Consider the following 21,739-nt stretch of genomic DNA (forward strand, 5'->3'; position numbering starts at 1 on the left):
TATCAACACCTTCTTTGAAGTCTTGGTTTTTTGTATATATATATATATATATATATATATATATATATATATATATATATATATATATATATATATATATATACACCTAGGGGATCGGACAAAAGGACACCAAACAAAACCCTATGCATACACACACACACACACACACACGCACGCACACGCATAAACACACACACACACACGCACACTTTCTTCCTTTCTGTCTTCCATAATCATAATCTATTAGCGTCGGTTTTAAAACGATATTTTTTAAATATGAAATTCTGAGTCTTAAACGCTCGTCTAGCGTTTTTTCTATGTTCGTTCATTTTGCATTAGTTCCAGTTTTTTCTTTGTCGCCGAAGAGATTATACCGATTTTCCACAGTATATTATTACTGTTTTCGGTGTATCGAAACCAATGGTACGACCTTGAAATATGTATATATAGTGCCATAATAAATATTGTATATATATATATATATATATATATATATATATATATATATATATATATATATATATATATATATATATATATATATATATATATACCTAGGGGATCGGACAAAAGGACACTAAACAAAACCCACCAGCTAATTAAAGCGAAAACAGATAAAATCGCAACTGAAATCGGTCTTGGATATGATCTTAAACTATATCCAATGGTGAGGCCCCAGGTTGCGGGCTTTGGGGAGTGTGGAGCCATCATTTAATTGCCATTGCTCCCAGGTCCACTCTGACCCGGAGTGGTAGTACTTGTTAGGGTCCCAACTATGATTTAAATAGAAACTGACTTGAAAAAAATATATTCTATTAAAAACTTTCTTCCCAATCACTGGATTCAGTATTTTATGACCTGAAAAGGATTGATATGCCGTAAAACAAAAACAACTAACCAATCAAATGAACCAAAAACATTAACAATCATCACTTTTTATATTTTCATTTTAATTTAATTAAATTTAGGGAAATTAGACACCGAGGAATTACTTTTGGCAAGATATATAAGCATCTACTGAATAAATGTCAATTGAAAATAGAGTTTCAGACCATTCTTAAAGACGATATAGTTTTAAATAGGATTCAAGTGTCTCTCACAAAAATATACATATTTTTAAATATTTACTGTTGTTTGAAAATAAGGAAATCGATAATTCTAAGTTAGGTACGCGTTCTAAGGAGATTTTTCTTGTTTTAACTTTTACAATTATTATATTAATAAAAAAAAAAAGTAAACAATTAAAATCCTATTACTAGAATTAATTCATCATAATAAATTTCGGTTTAATCATAAATACGTCAGTGATTATAAAATTTTTAAGAGTTTGAAAAAAATCAATTACTCCGTGATTGTTCGAAAATTGACAGAAATTCGGCGGTATTTAAACTATCGAATAGAAAGCCACTTAAATAATATTTGAGGGGTAGTGCTTAGTTCCTATTTAAAATGGTATCCCCCTGATATGACGATCATAAAATCTGTTTACAGTCAATTTTTATTCCGTAGTTGCTTAATATTTCTACAATTCCAAAATTACGTAATTTTCTTTTGCTAATTTTCTGTTGTATCATTTAATTCTCAGTGATGTTTGAAAGTATTTTTCTTTACAAAAATGTTTTGTTTAATTTTTCAACACTTTTTGAAACATGTAAAATTCTTTGAAAGGTTACCTAAAGAATTTATGCAACATTTTAAAAACTTCGTTTTACAAATAAAATAAATTTACATCGTATTCTGATGTTATTATTATTTTATTTTTAGTGATAATTTAAAAATAATAAATATTTATCATTAGTACCAATAATGAAAAATTAAATTAAAAATTCAAAACAATCCGTTTTGGAATTGCAAATTACGGAGACATTTTTCCGATTCCGATACCTCCAAAAGTTCCGATTGTTTACAACCTTTTCGGTATAAAATTTCCAATTTTTTGTTAGTTTATATTTATTTATCTGTTTTTATTTTTATTCTCACAAAATTCCGCCCTCTAGTATGGGCCATTCGTAAAATAGGGACACATTTTTTCGATTCCAATACCTTCAAAAGTTTCGATTTTTTTCATAAAAATTTCGGTATAAAATTTAAGATATTTTGTAAGCTTTTGTTTATTTTTTCTTTATTTATTCTATTTTCTATTTTTACCCTCTCAAAATGCCGCTCCCTGGCATGTGCCGCTCGTAAAATGGGTACACATTTTTCTGATTCCAATACCTCCAAAAGTACTGATTTTATTAAAAACGTTTCGGTATAACATTTAAGATATTTTGTTAGATTTTATTTATATTTTCTATTTTCTATTTTTACCCTCTCAAAATGCCGCCCCCTGATATGTGCCGCTCGTAAAATAGGGACACATTTTTCTGATTCCGATACCTCGAAAAATTCTGATTTTTTACCAACTTTTCGGTAAAAAAAATCCGATTTTTTGTTAGCTTTTATTTATTTTCTCTATTTTCTTTAACCTCTTTTAACCTCTAAAAATGCAGCACCTGACGTGTGTCATTCATAAAATAGGGACACATTTTCCTGATTCCGATACCTCGAAAAATTCTGATTCCGATATATCTAAAAATCCCGATGTTTTACAACCTTTTCGGAATAAAATTTGAGATTTTTTATTAGCTTTCATTTATTTTTATTTTTTTTAACCCTCTCGAAATGCCGCCCCTGGCACGTGCCGCCCGGGGCGGACCCTCCTCCCTTTCTACGCCACTATATATAGTTATTGGAAGACACATGTTGTTTCATTGGATGTACTTATAGGAAACTAAACACCACTGGCTATATATATATATATATATATATATATATATATATATATATATATATATATATATATATATATATATATATATATATATATATATATATATATATATTTATATATATATATATATTTATATTTATATATATATATATATATATATATATATATATATATATACTCCAATAATTCGTTTTTTTCTGTGTATTGATATTCATATTAAAAACTCGTTTTTTCTATTTATTTAAAAAAGAAAATACAACTTTGTTATATCTGCGTCGTGGAATTGCATTCATCTGCAAATTATCTAGCTAATTTGCATATTCTTTTAAACATTCATTTTAATTAATTTCCTATTAGTTTTTTTTTTCGATTTTCTCATGTGATGATCATCTTTAGTCAACTATTACGTGTAATTATATTCATGCAGTTATTCTACATGATTTATACTTGCGTAATATTTGCGTAAAAAGGTTATAATAAACACAAACCTCTTTCTAAATATATTTATGTATGCGTATATATTTGTTTCTAAAAAAATTGCCTACCAAACTTCTCTCCCAGTTTTTGGTCTGCAAACATGAAACTTAATATATAGGGTATTGAAATCTATGCAAAACTTTATATTTGGGTTTTTGCCAGGGAGGATCAGTGCAAAAGTGTGAAAACTAAAAATATGGAATTTTTCAGGTGAAATATTGATTTGTATGTTTCTATGACAAGCTCTGTTTCCTATTTGGCTCTATTGAGCATTTTTATTTGGTTGGCATTTCTGTATAAATATATATATATATATATATATATATATATATATATAAACTAGCATGGGTACCCGGCGTTGCCTGGGTTGACATGACCTCCGTTTGAAGCACACCTGTATACTAATCATTTTCATCATGGGCAACATGGATACCCCCAACAAAAGTAAAAGAACGAATGAAAACATGCAAATGTAATCGCCCAAAGAAAGAAGAAGTACGTGACACCATCTCCACCAGATATTTCGGCAGAAGTGCTACTAAGAAAAGAAACTATTCTCCGGATATTGAGCATTGGAAAGAAGTCCCCCAAGAACAACAAAAAATAATTAAAAATAAATCATTACAACTTTTATTTCAATAAAAATAGCTGCGAATGCCCGTGCGATCGAAAAAAATAATGTCCCAAAAATTAATTCCAAAAACAATTAAATTAAATTTTTCATCATTTCATATTTCTAATATAATCCTTCATTCCAAAGAAAATTGAAATTTTCATTTTCGGGGGGTTGTTTTGTTTATAAAATTGTTAGGTAAAAGTATAGAATGGTCTCATATAAAATAGTTAAATTTATCGTTATTTTAAGTTTCGAATGTAATTCCCGCTCCCACCACCAAAAGAAAAACCCAAAAAATTTGTCATGTTTGGCACCCCCCCCCCACCTCGGTAACCAAATTTGGAAAAATGCTAGAGATGACATGTCTCGCTGACCGCTTTGTGGCCAAAGGGTGGGTGCTCATTTTACGTTTAATTTATAAAGAAAAGTATTGTTTTTTTTTCAAAATGTCTTCTTAAATATTATTTATAAAAATTGTTCAAACGTATTAAGCCCCCATAAGTAGTTAAGGGGTTAAATAACGCTGGGTCACGGCGTAAAAGGTGACTATTTTTTTTTTAAGATATCAAATAAATTATGTATAATGCTATCGTATAATTATTATAATAAATCCTGGGCAACACCGATTAAATTTTATTAACAAACAAAAAGGAGCAGATAATATATGGGGTGATTAATTTTGCTGATATGGAAAATTGGCCTTGTGTCTGACTAACTCTGCCCTCGGGGGATGCAAGTAAATGAGGACATTAGTTTTAATCATTTTTCTCTAGCCCCATACCCACCCTTCCCCCGAGCATCGGCGTTGAAAATAAGGAAAAATGATGTATTCTGGAGAAGAAGTTTTTCAAAAAATAACTTATGAATTATATCGACGTACTTATAGTTTACATAACCAAAGAAAACTACTAAATACAGTATAAGAAACGGATAACACAACAATCTATATAATTATAAAACTCTAATGACCTTGTAACGAGTGTTGTAACCCAACAATCGGTTTCCGACTTCCGGTTGCGTATGCGTACATAGACATAAACATATAATAGCGTAAACAAATAAACACAAATCGCTGGAGTCTGGACCGGTTTCGTTTGATCGAACATGTTTTTTTCTCACATACACACACCCACATGTACGCACACACACGCACGCGTATAAACATCCTCATATACACACTCACAAGCATATATACGCATACACATACACACATTGTGCGCACGCACCCGAGCTGTGACGTCACTTCCCTTTAAATGAAATCCAGACATGCGCAGTCAGAACACTGACCCCGGTATAAGAGTCAACAACAACGTTCAACTTTCTCTTTCTTCCCTTTCGCCTTGGTTCGTCAACCAGACAAGTTCGCGTCCACAACTTGTGGCCTGAAGACACTTCCACGTCGCCGACTACTACCATGCACGCGCAGCTTTACTGGGGTCAACCCCCTCTCTCTCTTTCTTTTTCTACATGCTTGACTGCCATTTCTCTTTCCCCTACTTCATTCTTTTTTTTCCACGCGCGTAGTCGTCAACGACTGAACTAAACACGTGTTCCACCTAAACCATTTATTTTCGACATAAAATAAACGACATGTTTATTTTATTCAGCAATTGAGTTTTGTTTCCTTCCTTCCATTCATTTCATTATTTTATTTTGTGGCGAGTTAGGATTATTATAACCTGTTCAACAACACATTCGAACAAACCAACGTCCCTAGAAAAGCGAATATCTTAAATTTATTGAATAAAAAACTTCGAGATATGGGAAACAAACGCAAAACGTCATTACAAATAATACATATAATCATCAACCTGTTTCATATATACGATATAAATTATACTAAATAATCAACGCGACAATAAAACGTATTGTTTTACTGTGTACATTTTCACAACACATTGCAATCTACATATACTGTTGATTTTATAAAATAATTTTTGATATATAATGGCTTTAATTCAAGTTTAAAATGAAAAAGTCAAGTATCATGGTTCAATTGTACCCTAAACAGAAACTTTCATTTTAAATGCATGTTATTAAAATAAATTAAGATCGTTAAGATAGCAAATTATAAAAAAAAATATTTAATAAAATAAAAAAAATTTTCGTAACTGCGAGACTGTCCGCCATTTCATTTCCGGTAGAAATTAGCCTTTTCACATGCACCACACGTTGACGACTTTCGAATTACAACATTTAACTATCTAATTAATAGATGGGTAAAAAAAAAATCCCTATTTTTTAAATTATATATATATATATATATATATATATATATATATATATATATATATATATATATATATATATATATATATATATATATTACTTTAATCTTACAATTGAATAAAAATATGAATAAAATGTTATGAGTGTAAATTAAATACGTCTTTTGGTTTTGGAATATTAACTAACAATTATATTTATATATATATATATATATATATATATATGTGTGTGTGTGTGTGTGTGTGTGTGTGTGTGTGTGTGTGTGTGTGTGTGTGTGTGTGTGTGTGTGTGTGTGTGTAATTCTTGGTTCGTTCAAAGTCCATAAAACCATATTTCTACATTACCAATTTAATTGAAATTTTCAGAAAATTTATCTGTAAAGTCAAGGAATGTTTGCATGTTATTAAAATAAATTAAGATCGTTAAGATCGCAACTTATAAAAATATATTAAATAAAATAAAAATATTTTTCGTAACTGCGAGACTGTCCGCCATATTTCATTTCCGGTAGAAATGAGCCGTTCACGTACACCACACGTAGACGACTTTCGAATTACAACATTTAACTATCTAATTAATAGATGGGTAAAAAAAAAATCCCTATTTTTAAAATTATATATATATATATATATATATATATATACATATATATATATATATATATATATATATATATATATATATATATATATATATATATATATATATATATATTGTACTTTAACCTTACAATTGAATAAAAAAACATATAATAAAACTTTTATTAAACTTGGAAATAAGATTTAAAAAATAGCGCGGATCGGTAAGTGCACTAGCACCATTTGTTTATCTTATTATTTTTATTTTTAAAAGCTTTCCTGGAGAAGCCTACCTAAAATAAATTTGTCTTATTTTTTATTTCTTATGTTATTTGGGGGTGGGGTAATTATGAAGAATTACTCCACCCTCGAAAATTCCTTTAAAATTACCACTCTTAAAGGCTTTCGGGGTCGCTGAAAAAGAAAATAACGTTTATAATTAAGGCAAACGAGTAGTTTCCAATATATGAAGAAATGTTAGTTTAAAAAAGTGGAGGATCACTTTTCCATAATAATTTAACATAAAATGATCACCCACTTTGTGGCCACGATTTTTTTGGCGGGGGGGGGGACTTTCTTTCTACCCTTGGAAAATCCTTTAAAATTACCTGTTTAAATTGCAAAATGCAAAAGAAATCAAACAAAAAAATTTTTAGCCAAGAAACAAACAGAAAATTTTTTTTTAAAATAGCATCCATTTTTTTCTATCGAATTCATTTGTTGTTTTTATTGAAAACTATTTTCCGCCGGATTTTTGATAAAATTTTCCATAAAGGGCCGTGCGTGTCACGTTCGTATATAACAAAGAAAAAAAATTTAAGATTTCGGTGTGCTAAAAACGAATATGCAAACCGTTTCCGTCGCAAAAAAATAGTTTTTATGATATGAAAAATACTTTTTCGAAAAGTAGGCGATCACTTTTCCATGTAAATTTAACTTAAAATAAGCACCCACGTTCTAGCCACCTGAGAGAGGGGGGGGATTTTTTCCCATGTTTATTGGCTAAACAGCTTTCGTTTATGCTCACGCGTAGCATAAACGAAGGCTATGGCTGTAAAATGGAAAATAGTCCCAGAGTTCAGGGGTTATTACCATGCAAAAGAAATCAAACGAAAAACGTTTTAGCAAAGAAACACACAGAAAAATGCCCCTCTCTCAGGTGGTCAGAAAGTGGGTGCTCATTCTAAGTTAAATTTACATTGAAAAATGATCCCCCGCTTTTCGAAAAGGTAATTTCTTCATATCATGAAAACTTTCTTTTTGCGACGGAAACGGTTTGCAGATTCGTTTTTAGTACACCGAAATCTTTCGTTATATACGAACATGAGACGGACCTTAAAGTAAAATAATACCGAATTTTGGGGGCAGATTTGCCGTTTAGTTGTACAAATATCCTCAAACCAGGTAATCACTAAAAGGGACTCTTAAAAGTCGTCACCTGTATCGAGCAAAAGTTTAAAACCACTGATTATATGTCAGCCTACGTCACAGTAACATATATTGAGTGAGTTCCTAACAGTATTTTGTATAGTTTTTTTAGTTTAAACTCATTTTCCCCAAATTTCCCCAAACTTAACGTGTTCGATATAGTCTGCCACCATTTGTATTTTTCAAATATACCGATAAACACTGCATGTTTTTGAACCGATTAAACATTATACATTACATAAAAACACTACAATGTTATCCAGTTAGGTAGAACATTTACTTTTCTTGCCTCGAGACGCTGGCCTTCCTGAGCCACTATATGCAAGATGACTAACCGTGGCACCCCGTGGTTACTGCCGCCTTCCCCGACCTCGTTCTCGACCCTTCTATCGAGAGCTGTCGCAGGCCGCAGGGAGCATCTGCCTACATAAAAGAGTGCCAAGCCGCACTAAAATGACTACCAAGGTCCAGTGACCTTGTGACTGCTACCCATAGGGAACTCCACAGGGATCTAGTGAAGGGGGGCGCCGATGACCCGCTACGCGCGTGTTTGGATTGGCAGCAGAGTGAGATCTGCTCCGCGTGGAGCTGGGTGTCAGGTTCGAGTCATCTGAACAATTCGGAGTTCTCCTTGACCTGGTGAGTGGCCCGAAATGCACTTCCACTCAACAACATACAATGCAGTTCCAGGTTTTTGGAGTCGCCTAATTGTCCCTGTTGTGGGACAACGGCCGTAGAAACAACTGATTATGCTTTCTTCGATTACTTTTGACCGTCATGTAGCTTCCTCAGACCTTTACAGAAATGTCTATTTATGGTGGAATGAAAGGGTGACTGGTGTCAGGGTAGGGGTGCGAGAGAAAAGCGGAAAGAGAGGAAGGGAGCAAGGGGAAAGATGGGAGGGGGTGCTTGGCATGTCGGTAATGTTTTAGTTTTGGAGTTTAAGGACGTTAGGTGATTGTGGGGGGGTCTGGGAAGTTCATCTCTGGTGTGGCTGAGGGCATAGGGATATATGGAGGGGGAGGGAGATATGTGGGGGTAGGAGGATGGGGTTACTTTAAATTTCGAGTTCTAAGGTTTAGGTTTTTGGCGTCTCGTTGGTGGGATGATTTCTTGATAAGTATGTCTTGACCTGTTGGGTGTTCGCTTAGGCTCGGGGGCGGGGAGGGGACTATGGTTCGGTTTATCTCTTTGATTCTTATTGGTTGTTAAGTGCTTGGAGAGGGTTAGCTTGCGGCCGTACGCGCGAGCACACACATGTTTTTCTCTCGCACCCCTCCCCTGACAACACTCACCCTTTCATTCCACCATAAACGAACATTTCTGTAAAAGTCTGAGGAAGCTACGGACGGCCAAAAAACGGCCGGGTAGCTGAAACAATAATGTAACTTAACAGAAAAATACGGTAATAAAAAATAAAACGCATATTTGCTCTACAACAGTATTGACCACTTTCTTCAGGTTTTTATTAATTACCATTCCTACTAGCTATATATATATATATATATATATATATATATATATATATATATATATATATATATATATATATATATACACGTTTTATTTTTTATTACCGTATTTTTCTGTTGAGTTACATTATTGTTTCAGCTACCCGGCCGTTTTTTTTTGGCCGTCTGTAGCTACCTCAGACTTTTACAGAAATGTTCGATATATATATATATATATATATATATATATATATATATATATATATATATATATATATATATATATATATATATATAGTAATTTATAAAATATATATGGCGATTAAGCTACACTGAACTAACTAGCTCTACCTACCTAGCTCTACCTACGTATTGAGCACTTTTGAAGTAAATACTTAAAGTTTACGCATAAATCTATACTTTCGTATATTAAATTTATGTGAATAAATGAAGTAGTTATATATATATATATATATATATATATATATATATATATATATATATATATATATATATATACACACTATCAGTAACAATAGTAAGTTTAGAATCCAAAGGATTCTGCAAACTTAAAGTAAATATAAATATCAATATTTATATAGAAATCCCAACCAAATAAAAAGCTCAATACAACCAAATAGGAAACAGAGCTTTTCATAGAAGAATACAAATCATTATATCTCATTTAAATATCCTGTCGAACAATAAATTCATGTAAAATGTACTTTTAGTCTTAAATTTGTATTCTTACTAGCAGACCGCCCGGCATTGCCCGGTCATAAAATACGCTTAAATATATTTTTATTAATGCAGATTTTGTATTTATCATTGTATTATATTGGACCCAATATATAAGAATGATTTTAAAAGGTTTTAAAAATTTTATTCATGCGCCAACACTGAGAATCGAAACCAAAACGTTTAGCTTACAATTCACTTTTCCCATTGATGTTAATGTCTGAGCTATGAAGATATGTTTGCCGCAAGGCTAAAAATTAAAACATGAGTCAATAGCTATTACGTTGCGCATGCATATTCTTTATGCCGTCGTTCGCCCTCTCCTGACAAATTCCATTTCTTTACTTTCAAACTTTTGCACTGATTTTCCCCGGCTTAACCCAAATATCAAGTTTTGCATGGGTTTGAATACCCTATATATTAAGTTTCATGTCTGCAGACCAAAAACTGACGGAGGAGTTTACACATATTTAAATATATATAGAAAGAGGTTTGCGTTTACTATAAGCTCCTTACGCTAATATTACACAAGTATAAATCATGTAGAATATCTGCATGAATATAATTATACGTAATAATTAACTATAGATGATCATTCCATGAGAAAATCGAAAAATCTAATAAAGAATTAATTTATATGACTGTTTAAAAGAATATGCAAATAAGATGAATGGAATTCTACGACCCATATATAACAAAGTTGTATTTTCTTTTTAGATAAACGGAAAAAAGAGTTTTTAATATGAATACATAAAGCTCTCAAATTATTCTAGTATATATATACATACATACATATATATACATACATATATACATATATATACACATATATATATATATATATATATATATATATATATATATATATTGTTAGACAATATTTTAAAACCAGAAGACGTACTTAATACACACTCATAATATTTTATTGATTTTTAATGTATGTCTTATACGTGTTTCCTTGAGTAGCGGTAGCCCACCAAACAACTCATCAGAGACAAATTTATATTCTTCAGAAAAAACAGTTGAAAAGTTTGTTTTTATTTTTCTGATTTTTCCCACTTGGTTTGGAAAAAGGATTTGGTAGGAAAAAAATGTTAATAAAGGGAAATGGAGATATCTAAAATACGTTGAACAAAAACACTTGTAACAGTTTTTATTAGCACTCCTCCCAAACAAAAAGAAAAAAAAGAAAGAAAACATACTCAAACGCACGTGAGGGGTGGGAGATCCATCTTATGTTGTCATATTTGAGTGTGAATTTTTTTTTAAACAACAAGGATGTCCTTTCGCTCAGCTATTTTTAGAGTTTCCGGTGAAACTTGTCCATTTTTATAATTTTGACAACTTTTCTCAAAACGTAGTTTCACATCTCATCTCTTGTTTATGTCGCCAGATAGATAGATAGATAGATAGATAGATAGATAGATAGATAGATAGATAGATAGATATAATTATAATAGTAAATAATTATATATATATATATATATATATATATATATATATATATATATATATATATATATATAATCTTAGTCAATATTCCAAAACCAAAAGACTATTTAATTTACACTCATAATATTTTATTCATATTTTTATAAAGTACGTCTTACACGGTTTTCCTTGAGTAGCGGTAGCCCACCAAACAACTCATCAGAGACAAATTTATATTCTTAAAAAATATGGCGGACAGTCTCGCAGTTACGAAAAATATTTTTATTTTATTTAATATATTTTTATAAGTTGCGATCTTAACGATCTTAATTTATTTTAATAACATGCAAACATTCCTTGACTTTACAGATAAATTTTCTGAAAATTTCAATTAAATCGGTAATGTAGAAATATGGTTTTATGGACTTTGAACAAACCAAGAATTACATATATATATATATATATATATATATATATATATATATATATATATATATATATATAATTGTTAGTTAATATTCCAAAACCAGAAGACGTATTTAATTTACATTCATAATATTTTATTCATATTTTTAGAAAGTAAGTCTTACACTGTTTTCCTTGAGTAGCGGTAGCCCACCAAATAACTCATCAGAGACAAATTTATATTCTTAAAAAAAAAAACAGTTGCAAAGTTTGTTTTTATTTTTCCTCATTTTTCCCCCTTGGAATGAAAAATGATTAGGTAAGAAAAAAATGTTAATAAAATGAAATGAAGATATCTAAAATACGTTGAACCAAAACACTTATAACAGATTTTATTAGCACTCCTCCAAAAAAAAAACAAAGAAAATATACTCAAAGCGCACGCGCACGTGAGAGGGAGGGGATCCATCTTACGTTGTCATATTTGGGTGTTATTATTTTTTTTTTAAACAACAAACATGTCCTTTCGGTCATCTACTTTTAGAGTTTCCGGTGAAACTTGTCCGTTTTATAGTTTTTAACTTTTCTCAGAACATGGCTATATAACACTAGTAGGGAGACCCGATGTTGCCCGGGATTGAATGATGATCAACGAATGTTTCACACTCCCATATTTTATTGTCATTGAAATTTGTGCGATCGCCCATTTTTCAATCAAATCGATTGATATTGCCTACCTTAGTTGGGGATCCATCGCAGTACATCGGGGGGGGGGGAGCTTTACATGCTTCCCTGCAGTGACTGATTTCACAATACTGTTGATTTTATAAAATAATTTTCTATATATAATGGCTTTAATTTAAGTTTAAAATGAAAAAGTTAATTATCATGGTTCAATTGTACCCTAATCAGAAACTTTCATTTACAACGCGCCCATGTCATATCAAAGAACCTACTTTTGATTTTTATGTCAGGTCTGTCTGCTACTTTGGTAATAAAACTTCTCAAATACGCGTGTGATGTTAGGTTGTATAAGGTGTTAACTTTAGTCAAAATCGCCTGTTCTTTCTCTCATGGGATTTTTTTCGATTATCGATTATCGATATTTATCGAACACATTCTGTTTTTTTTTTGTTGTTTGTTTTTTCTCATGTTCACCCCTATCGGCACTTGGACGCAAGGGGCTACTATTTGGGGTCATGTCTAGGAAAAATTAACAAGAACACTGCCAGACACATAAAGCATCTTTCTGTGAAATTTCATAAAAATCGGCCCAGCCGTTTTCGATTACATAGGGAGCTAACTCACACACACGCGCGCGCGCACACACACATACTCCCACACACACTCACACACACAAACACACGCTTACACACATACACACATACACATGCACGGACAATTTCCTTTTATATATAAGTAGATATATAGACAGAGGAAGAGGGCAATATCCGTGTTCTCGAGGAAAAGATTAACTGCGATCACCTGACAAGAAACATAGTTAAATAAGCATTCAAATTAGCAGCGGCACATTAATTCATTTAAAGTTTAAAGAAAGGGCGACACATATAAACAATTGGTTAAGAATTTTACATAAAAAAAAGTCGCTTGTCGCTAGATTCAGATTTTACTGGCTAGATTCCAAACGAAAACTCTAGATCTAGCAGCAAATCCGCTAAATTGGCAACACTTATCCTAATAGTCTATAAAATTAGTTCTAAGAGATAAAGTTACGTTTTAAGATTACGGGACCTTACGCGAACCACTTAATTCGCAGACTTTGAAATCGCAGGCAAAGGAAGAAAAAGTTGACCATAAGAACATTTATAAATAATTGTTTGAAGTAGCTAACGAGGATCTGAAGAAAATTCATTTTCATAAAACATTTTTTATGTACATTTTTTCTTTAAGAAAAGATAGATTGAAATTCTTACAAGAGGAAGGAAACGTGCCAGCATTAACGGATTAAGTTCGTATAATTCTTCCAAAAAAAAAAAAAATGGAAGGAAGACGTGATTTACTTATGTTTTTTCTGGTGATTTTTTTCTTTTTGTCTGCAATTTCTCTGCCCTCAATTCAGGCAATGCGCAACGTTCCCTATAGGGCGGCCGTCTATGAACACGCAGTCCTGTCAGCACCTGCCAAAGTTGTAACCCGGTCCGAAGCTGTTGAAAACATGATGAAAAACATGCGAATTTACGAGAAACAGACAAAAATCGCTGCGAAGAAGGTTAGTACTCTTACTTTATACTAGCAAGCCACCCGGCGTTGCCCGGTCGTAAATATGGTATTTCAATTCATGCAGATTTCGTATTTATTATTATTGGGCAAATTCGGCAAATGTGTAGCTTAGCGGCGTAAATTATTTGACAGACAAAAAAATAATAAAAATTATTTATTTTTTTATATAAAACACATTATTAGACCTAAAGGTTGAAATAAAACAAAAAAAATAAATTTCTATTATTTTTTCATCATTTTTATTAGACTAAATGTACGACAATCGATGGCGTCATACTGCTTTGAAAATTTAGCTTTGTGACAGAAATTTGGTCTTTTTTTACGCTCTTGGAATTGTTTTGGTCGCCATTTTTGTAATGAAAGAGCGTAAAAATACGCCAAATTAGGCCTTAAAAAGGCCAATCTGTCAAACCTTAAAAAGGCCAAATTTTAAGATGGCGGCCTCGATTGTCGTAATGGAGTACGGTAATCAATGGGACAGGATCATAGCGTAGGGGATTTGGTCGACGTTCACTGATGCCTGGTATCACGGTCGTGATGTGAGCATAGATAAATGTTTCCCAACCCCCAAAAATAAAAAAAATAAAAATTAAAATGTTGTCAAAAATCAACATCAAGACGAAATGTCATGTCGAAAATAGTAATATATCCCCAAAGAAATCGAATATAGAGATTAATAATATGATTTTTATTCAACACATCAAGAAATAATGAATCATGTTTCATTGTTGATGTATTTTTTTATGTCCGACATTCGAGTCAAGAAAACGATAATGAAGAAATCGTTCAAAGTTAACATTTTATTTATTTATTTTTTTTTTTTTTACGTTCTTTTCCTCCTTCGCGGTACGGGTTCGAGCCTACCTTTCTACTACCACGTTTTTTTTGTTTTTGTTTTTGGCTCAACATAAAAAACCTCAACGGGCAACGCCCGGCTCAAATGCTAGTATATATATATATATATATATATATATATATATATATATATATATATATATATATATATATATATATATATATATTAATCAGTCTGATAGGATTTAAATTAAAAAGTGCAATAAAGAGCAAAACAGGGAAATCTTTCTCTGACTGAGGCAGAATCTCATTTTGTTTCGGGTTTTATTTCAGCCTTAGGGTCTAATAATGTGTTTTATATATATACTAGCGGGGGTACCCGGCGTTGCCCGAGTGTTTGTTTCCTGGACGGGGGGGGTTAAAAAATGTTATGGTAGGTAAGTAGGAAGGATCAAACCCGGAGTAATGAGTAAAAGTAGGAAAATAAGGTGTGAAAAAAAAAACTACTGCAACGTAAACAGTTCGGCCACCAAGAAAAGTCCATTCCAGTTGTTTAGGAAAAAAAAAAAAACGACTACGGTAGGTCGGCGCGAACGTGAAAATATAATGTGAATTGTCCAGCACGCTAACCACTACGCCACAGAGCACTGCAGCTTAGTGATTTTAAATAACTTCACATGAAAGAACTACGAAGCCAAACCGGTGTTCTCTTCTCAACTGTTCCTTGTGAACGATCCCCAAACGGTGTTAAGTGGTGGCAGGGGGAGGAGGAATTTATTAGAGAGAAAATATTTTACCACTTCCATTGATCTTAACCGATTTTGGCCGTGACTTCTCAGCAGAAAAAGTATAGAAATCTAAGATTATAGAGGAATTTGAGAAATAATAAGCCTATAACACATCTCAGATATTGTTCTGCCGTTTGTGCATATTATATTTGCATGAAATATCTTGATTTTTAATCCTATTAATGTCAAAATCAGACGGGAAAAAATGAGTTCATTTTATTTATATAGAAAGATAGATAGAAGATATATATATATATATATATATATATATATATATATATATATATATATATATATAAATAGTTTTTATAATTTTTTGTCTTTCAAATAATTTACGCCGCTAAACTACACATTAGCCTGATTTTTATTCAACATAGCAAGAAAACATCACATACATATATATATATATATATATATATAGAGAGAGAGAGAGAGAGAGTAGAGAGAGAGAGAGAGAGAGAGAGAGAGAGAGAGAGAGAGAGTCATCCACATACAGTACTGTTTTGCACCTCATCAGTGCGGTTAGACAGGCAATAAATTTAAAACAGTCTGAGGCAGAATGTTATTTTTACAGAATAAATGTTTCTTTTTTTTTACGTAAAAGAAAATAAAGTTGTTATTTTAATCAGTTCCATGAACATTCCCGATGCAATACGAAGCTATATATTAAGGAAAAATAAAGGACTCCTTCTTTAAACTGGAAGAGAAAAAGACAATATATTATAGTAAAAACTATAATAAATTTATCACTTGCAGCATTAAGAATTGAATATATAATGTTATTACTTGAATTTTTTAAAAATTCTTAATGCTGCAATACTTTATTTAGATAAATTTAATATATATTTTACTAGAATATCTTATCCTTTTCTTTTCCACTTTTAACAACTACTCCTTTACTTATCCATGTTTAAGCTTAACCGTATTACTTTTCATATTCGCATTTTTCTATTGTATTCCATGATATTTCCTGGCTTCCAGTAAATTCACTTGTTCTTTGTTTAATTTCAGTCTTATTGTTTTGCCCCCATAAACATAACATACACATATGTAATAACAATTTACGGCACTCGTCTGCTTTCAATAAAATCCCCCCCAATTATCTCCCTTTCATTCTTTCATTTTGTCTGTTTCACTTGTTACGTCACTTTTCGTGAGAGCGGTGAATTGGTAGAAATAGTAGTCACTGAAGCGACGTGGTTGCTATAGAAACCAGTCATAAAAAACGTTGCTCACCTCCTTACGTTTTTTGACGATTTTGAACACCAGTAAATTATTTTTGTTTTACTGAACGAAAATTTAGATTTTTTTTTTCACAATATAGCTGAGAAGGTGATCTATAAACTGTAATAATTGTTTGAAATTTGGTCGAAAAATGAGTGAACGGTGAAGTTTTAAAGCAGTTCTAAATGACTAAAACAACTGTCACTTAACCATTTATTCAAACACAGTAGTGTTTGAATTATATATATATATATATATATATATATATATATATATATATATATATTATGTTACCGAAGAGTAAATTTTTAACAAATCAAAACTTATAAAGATACAAAAAAGCTCAACACTGTAAAGAGGAGCAAACAATAAAATTAAATGAAAGATGAGGAATAAAAGTTATATAATAACTTTATTATACCATCAGAATAATAAGGAAAAATAAAGAGTTGATTGGCCAAATAAAGAATTTCAAGGATAAGGATCATTGTGTGTCTATAGAGACAATAAGTGCACAGTTTGATGTCAGTGTGGGAACTGTACACACAATTATTTGCGAGGAACTGAAGATGTGAAAGATTTGCGCAAAGCTTGTCCCAAGGTTGTTCCATCCTTGTTGCAGACTATTTGAGCAAGATGAGCATCAAGAACGTTCCTTACTATCCGTATAATCCAGACCTTGCTCTCTGTGACTTTTGGTTATTCCCTAAGCTCAAGGAAAACTTAGATGCTGTTGTTATGAGACAATAGAGGAGAAAGAGGCTGAAGCGACGGGGTTGCTATGCAAACTAGACATTAAAAAACGTTGCTCACCCCATTACGTTTTTTTATAATTTTGAACACCAGTAATATATATATATATATATATATATATATATATATATATATATATATATATATATATATATATATATATATAGTGTTATAATGGAATAATTCCAGGAGGAAATCCGGGTATGAGAGCTCAATGTGGTAAACAGAGCAATAACATAAAAATATAACACGGAAATTGTCTAGTTTAGATGCTTGAAAATACCATAAGGTTGAAATAAATTATTGTATCGACAATTATGTAATTTCCGTGTTATATATATATATATATATATATATATATATATATAGAGAGAGAGAGAGAGAGAGAGAGAGAGAGAGAGAGAGAGATAGAGAGAGAGAGAGAGAGAGAGAGAGAGAGAGAGAGAAACAACACGGAAAGTAAAATGTGTCTGGGAGAAAAGTGTATTATCGGCAGGAGCTCGGTGAATACTTGGCAGATGGCGACAATCAGGCTGGTTTTGGTGTTGTTAAAGGTCATAGTGATGTGCTCGACATATGACCAAACAAGGTAGTCCAGCGGGTTCAGGTCGGGGGAGGAGGAGGCCCAGCAAGAGAAGGATACAAAGTCATAGCAATCCTTAATCTCTTTGGATTTGTGGGCAAGCACAGAGTCCTGTTGCTACACCCAGTGTCTGCTAACGGCCAATTGATTGCACCAAGGGATCACCACATTCTTCAGTATATCCAAGTACACTTTGGTGTTGACTTTCAAGCCGACTTTGAAGATGTGTGGTGGCATGATGTGGCCATCACTTGAAACCACAGCAAAGACCATAACCGTGGCCAGAAACTTTGTATTCATCAACCTGGGCATATCCCTGTTATTCGTGATAATCCAGCAGGGCATTTTGAGGGTGCTGGCAATGGTCCTGTTGTCATAATTTGGATCGGTAGAGAGCATGAGTTGTACAGCGGCGCATCTCGGATCTCACTCATATCACTTTCAGACATGATAGAAGGCTCCTATTGCTCTTGAGGTTCTTACACAACTGATAATAATTTACTTTTTCAGATTATGACATGATGACATGATGAATGTTTTGAACTTTAAAGCAGTTCAATATTTTGAAGTAATAGAAAAACAAAACACATTTTAACACTTTTTGCTTCGAACTTACTTCCAAGCCTCCATTTTGGAAATCCTTTGACTATACTAGCATATTTACTCATTTAAAAAGGGTTTTACTTCAAATTTCTAACCCAGAACACGTGATAAATATAATTCCCTCCATTGGCAAAGAAGATTCCACAAACAAAGTTTCTTTCTTAGAACTGCATGCCTGTGGAACTCTGTTCCATTTGCCTGCTTTCCAACTGAGTAAAATATGGTCGTCTTCAAGTATACATAACTAAATAAATAAATAATAATAACAATATTAATAATAATAAATCAATAATGATAATAACAATAATAATAAATAAATAATGATAATAACAATAATAATCAATAAATAATGAATAATCATAATAACAATATTAATAATAATAAATAAATAATTAATAATGATAATAACAATACTAATAATAATAAATAAATAATAAATAATGATAAAAACAATATTAATAATAAATAACTAATAAATAATGATAATAACAATATTAATAATAATACATAAATAATAATAATAAATAAAATAATGTTTTATTTTAAATTCTTGCCTTAAAATAAAATGCTAAATAATAGATATAAGATAACAATCAATAAACCAAGTTGAGAACCATGAGTACTCTGTGTACCAATGGGGCGTAGGATGTGGAGGATCCAACAAGTTCTTAATAAGCCGTTCACCATAAATAATCCAATCTACTAAATTACCACTACTAACGATTACTACTTATCCTCGAGTGGCTTCTGGGTCTTGATAAGTGGGGCCTCCTATGTAACAAAAAGAGCCCAAATCACAATGCATGGCAGGTAAATCGTGATTTGAAACTGAGACTGATTTTTTTTTTTTAACATTAATGTTATATTAGCTCTAAATCTAATATATAAAAAGCTATACGTCTGTCTGTCCCCATATTTTCAAACTCTATCTCTCCGAAACTGAAAATCACAGATCGGCGCTAGGGGCTCCAACTGGTTGGATTTTTATGGACAGTCCTTTAATGGGTCTTTGGCTGGTTAAAATGTTTTTTATAAGGGGTCAAAAATAGGTCCAAACTGAAAACATCGTTATACATTTTTTACATTACAGTTTTGCTTTCAATTTAAATTCTAGTTGACGCCATTCTTTTTTTTTTTTTTTGAAATCACGATTCTTTCATAATATATACGAAATATGTACGAGCTAAAATATTATATTTAAGCATATTTTATGACCGGGCAAAGCCGTGTACCCCTTTGCTAGTCACTCAAAACCAGCTAAATTTTCTTTCTTTCTCTTTTCAGGGTGCTCAAATTATTGTTTTTCCTGAATATGGACTTTTTGGATATTATCTAAACCGAGCAACTGTGAAATCCTATCTGGAAGAAGTTCCTGATCCTCGACATGTCAGCTGGAATCCATCGGAATCGCCCGATGCCTATAAAGGAACTGACATTCAGCAACAACTGAGTCGCATTGCAAAAGAAAACAAGATTTATATGGTGGTCAACATGGGAACTAAAGTACCGTGCAAAAGAACGGACGATCCTTTGTGTCCAGATGATGGCCAATATCAATATAATACAAATGTTGTCTATTCAGACAAAGGGCTATTAGTAGCCGTCTACCATAAGCGGAACTTGTTTATTGATTTGCCATTTGATCCAGCAAGGGAGCCTGAGTATGTGACCTTTGACACACCGTTTGGAAGATTCGGCACAGTTATCTGTTCTGACCTGATGTTCAAAGAACCTACCTTTTTGTTGCTTGATAAATATAAGGTTCGTAATCTTGCTTATCCAACGGCATGGGTTAAGGTTATACCGTTTTTCAGGTCAATGATGGTACATTCGGGCTTTGCACGAGCTAACAAAATTAATATCCTTGCTGCGAATCTTCACATCGCACAGCGTCTGGCTCATGGTAGTGGACTGTACACCCCAGAAGGTGCAAAAGCCTTTTTCTACACGACAGCTCCAAACAAAAGCAAACTGTTAATTGCAGATATGCCAGAGATAAGTGAAGAAACTCCTTTACCGGTGAGCTCAATTCCTTCAAAGATTAATCCCGATAAAAATGTAAAGATTGTGAATGATTCAATATTTGGGCTAGGTATTCGCTTTCGGCCTCTACCCGATGACAAAACTAAGGGTGTAACAAAGGTTTGTTACGGGGATTTCTGCTGCAGTTTAGAATATGATCGGCAACCGTCAACGGAGAGATATGCGCTGGGAGTCAGCAACGGTTTCATCCCTGTCATACGTGGAAAAGCCTATGTACAGATGTGCTCCTTGTCAAAATGCGATGGCGAAAAGTGTGGCACTGATATCACCAGTGCAAACACAATCTTTAACAGGTTCGTACTGACAGGTCACAACTTCAAAAGTGGTCACATTTCTCCATGTGTTGTAGCCATGAACGAATCCAATTATGTATTCGTCGATGATGAATGGACCTACAATTATACAGGTCATATTTACATGGAAGGTCCCATGTCTCTACCTCTTCATTCTGCTGTGTTGAGAGGGCAAGTTTATGACAAAGATCCTCCACATCCTACGCCTGGTGGTACACAGAATACTCATGGTTCTCAACTTGGTTTATTGATTGTTATCTTATATCTATTATTTAGCATTTTATTTTAAT

General features: G+C 32.3%; 1 protein-coding gene across 1 annotated transcript in view; it reads left to right on the top strand.

Moving 5' to 3' along the window:
• Positions 1-13,568: 13,568 nt before the first annotated feature.
• Positions 13,569-21,739, top strand: part of LOC145269654 (pantetheinase-like) — an 8,205-nt gene continuing 34 nt past the window's right edge. Inside the window, exons 1-2 of the mRNA XM_080125368.1 lie at positions 13,569-14,356; positions 20,398-21,739. The exon at positions 20,398-21,739 is cut by the window's right edge and continues 34 nt beyond it. Of these exons, the coding sequence (XP_079981494.1) occupies positions 14,126-14,356; positions 20,398-21,738 (1,572 nt within the window). The 5' untranslated portion in view covers positions 13,569-14,125 and the 3' untranslated portion in view covers position 21,739. The remainder of the gene's footprint in view (positions 14,357-20,397) is intronic.

Source organism: Euprymna scolopes, chromosome 45 (assembly GCF_053919585.1).
Source record: "Euprymna scolopes isolate OS-2025 chromosome 45, ASM5391958v1, whole genome shotgun sequence".
In the NCBI taxonomy this organism is placed as follows: Eukaryota; Metazoa; Mollusca; class Cephalopoda; order Sepiida; family Sepiolidae; genus Euprymna; species Euprymna scolopes.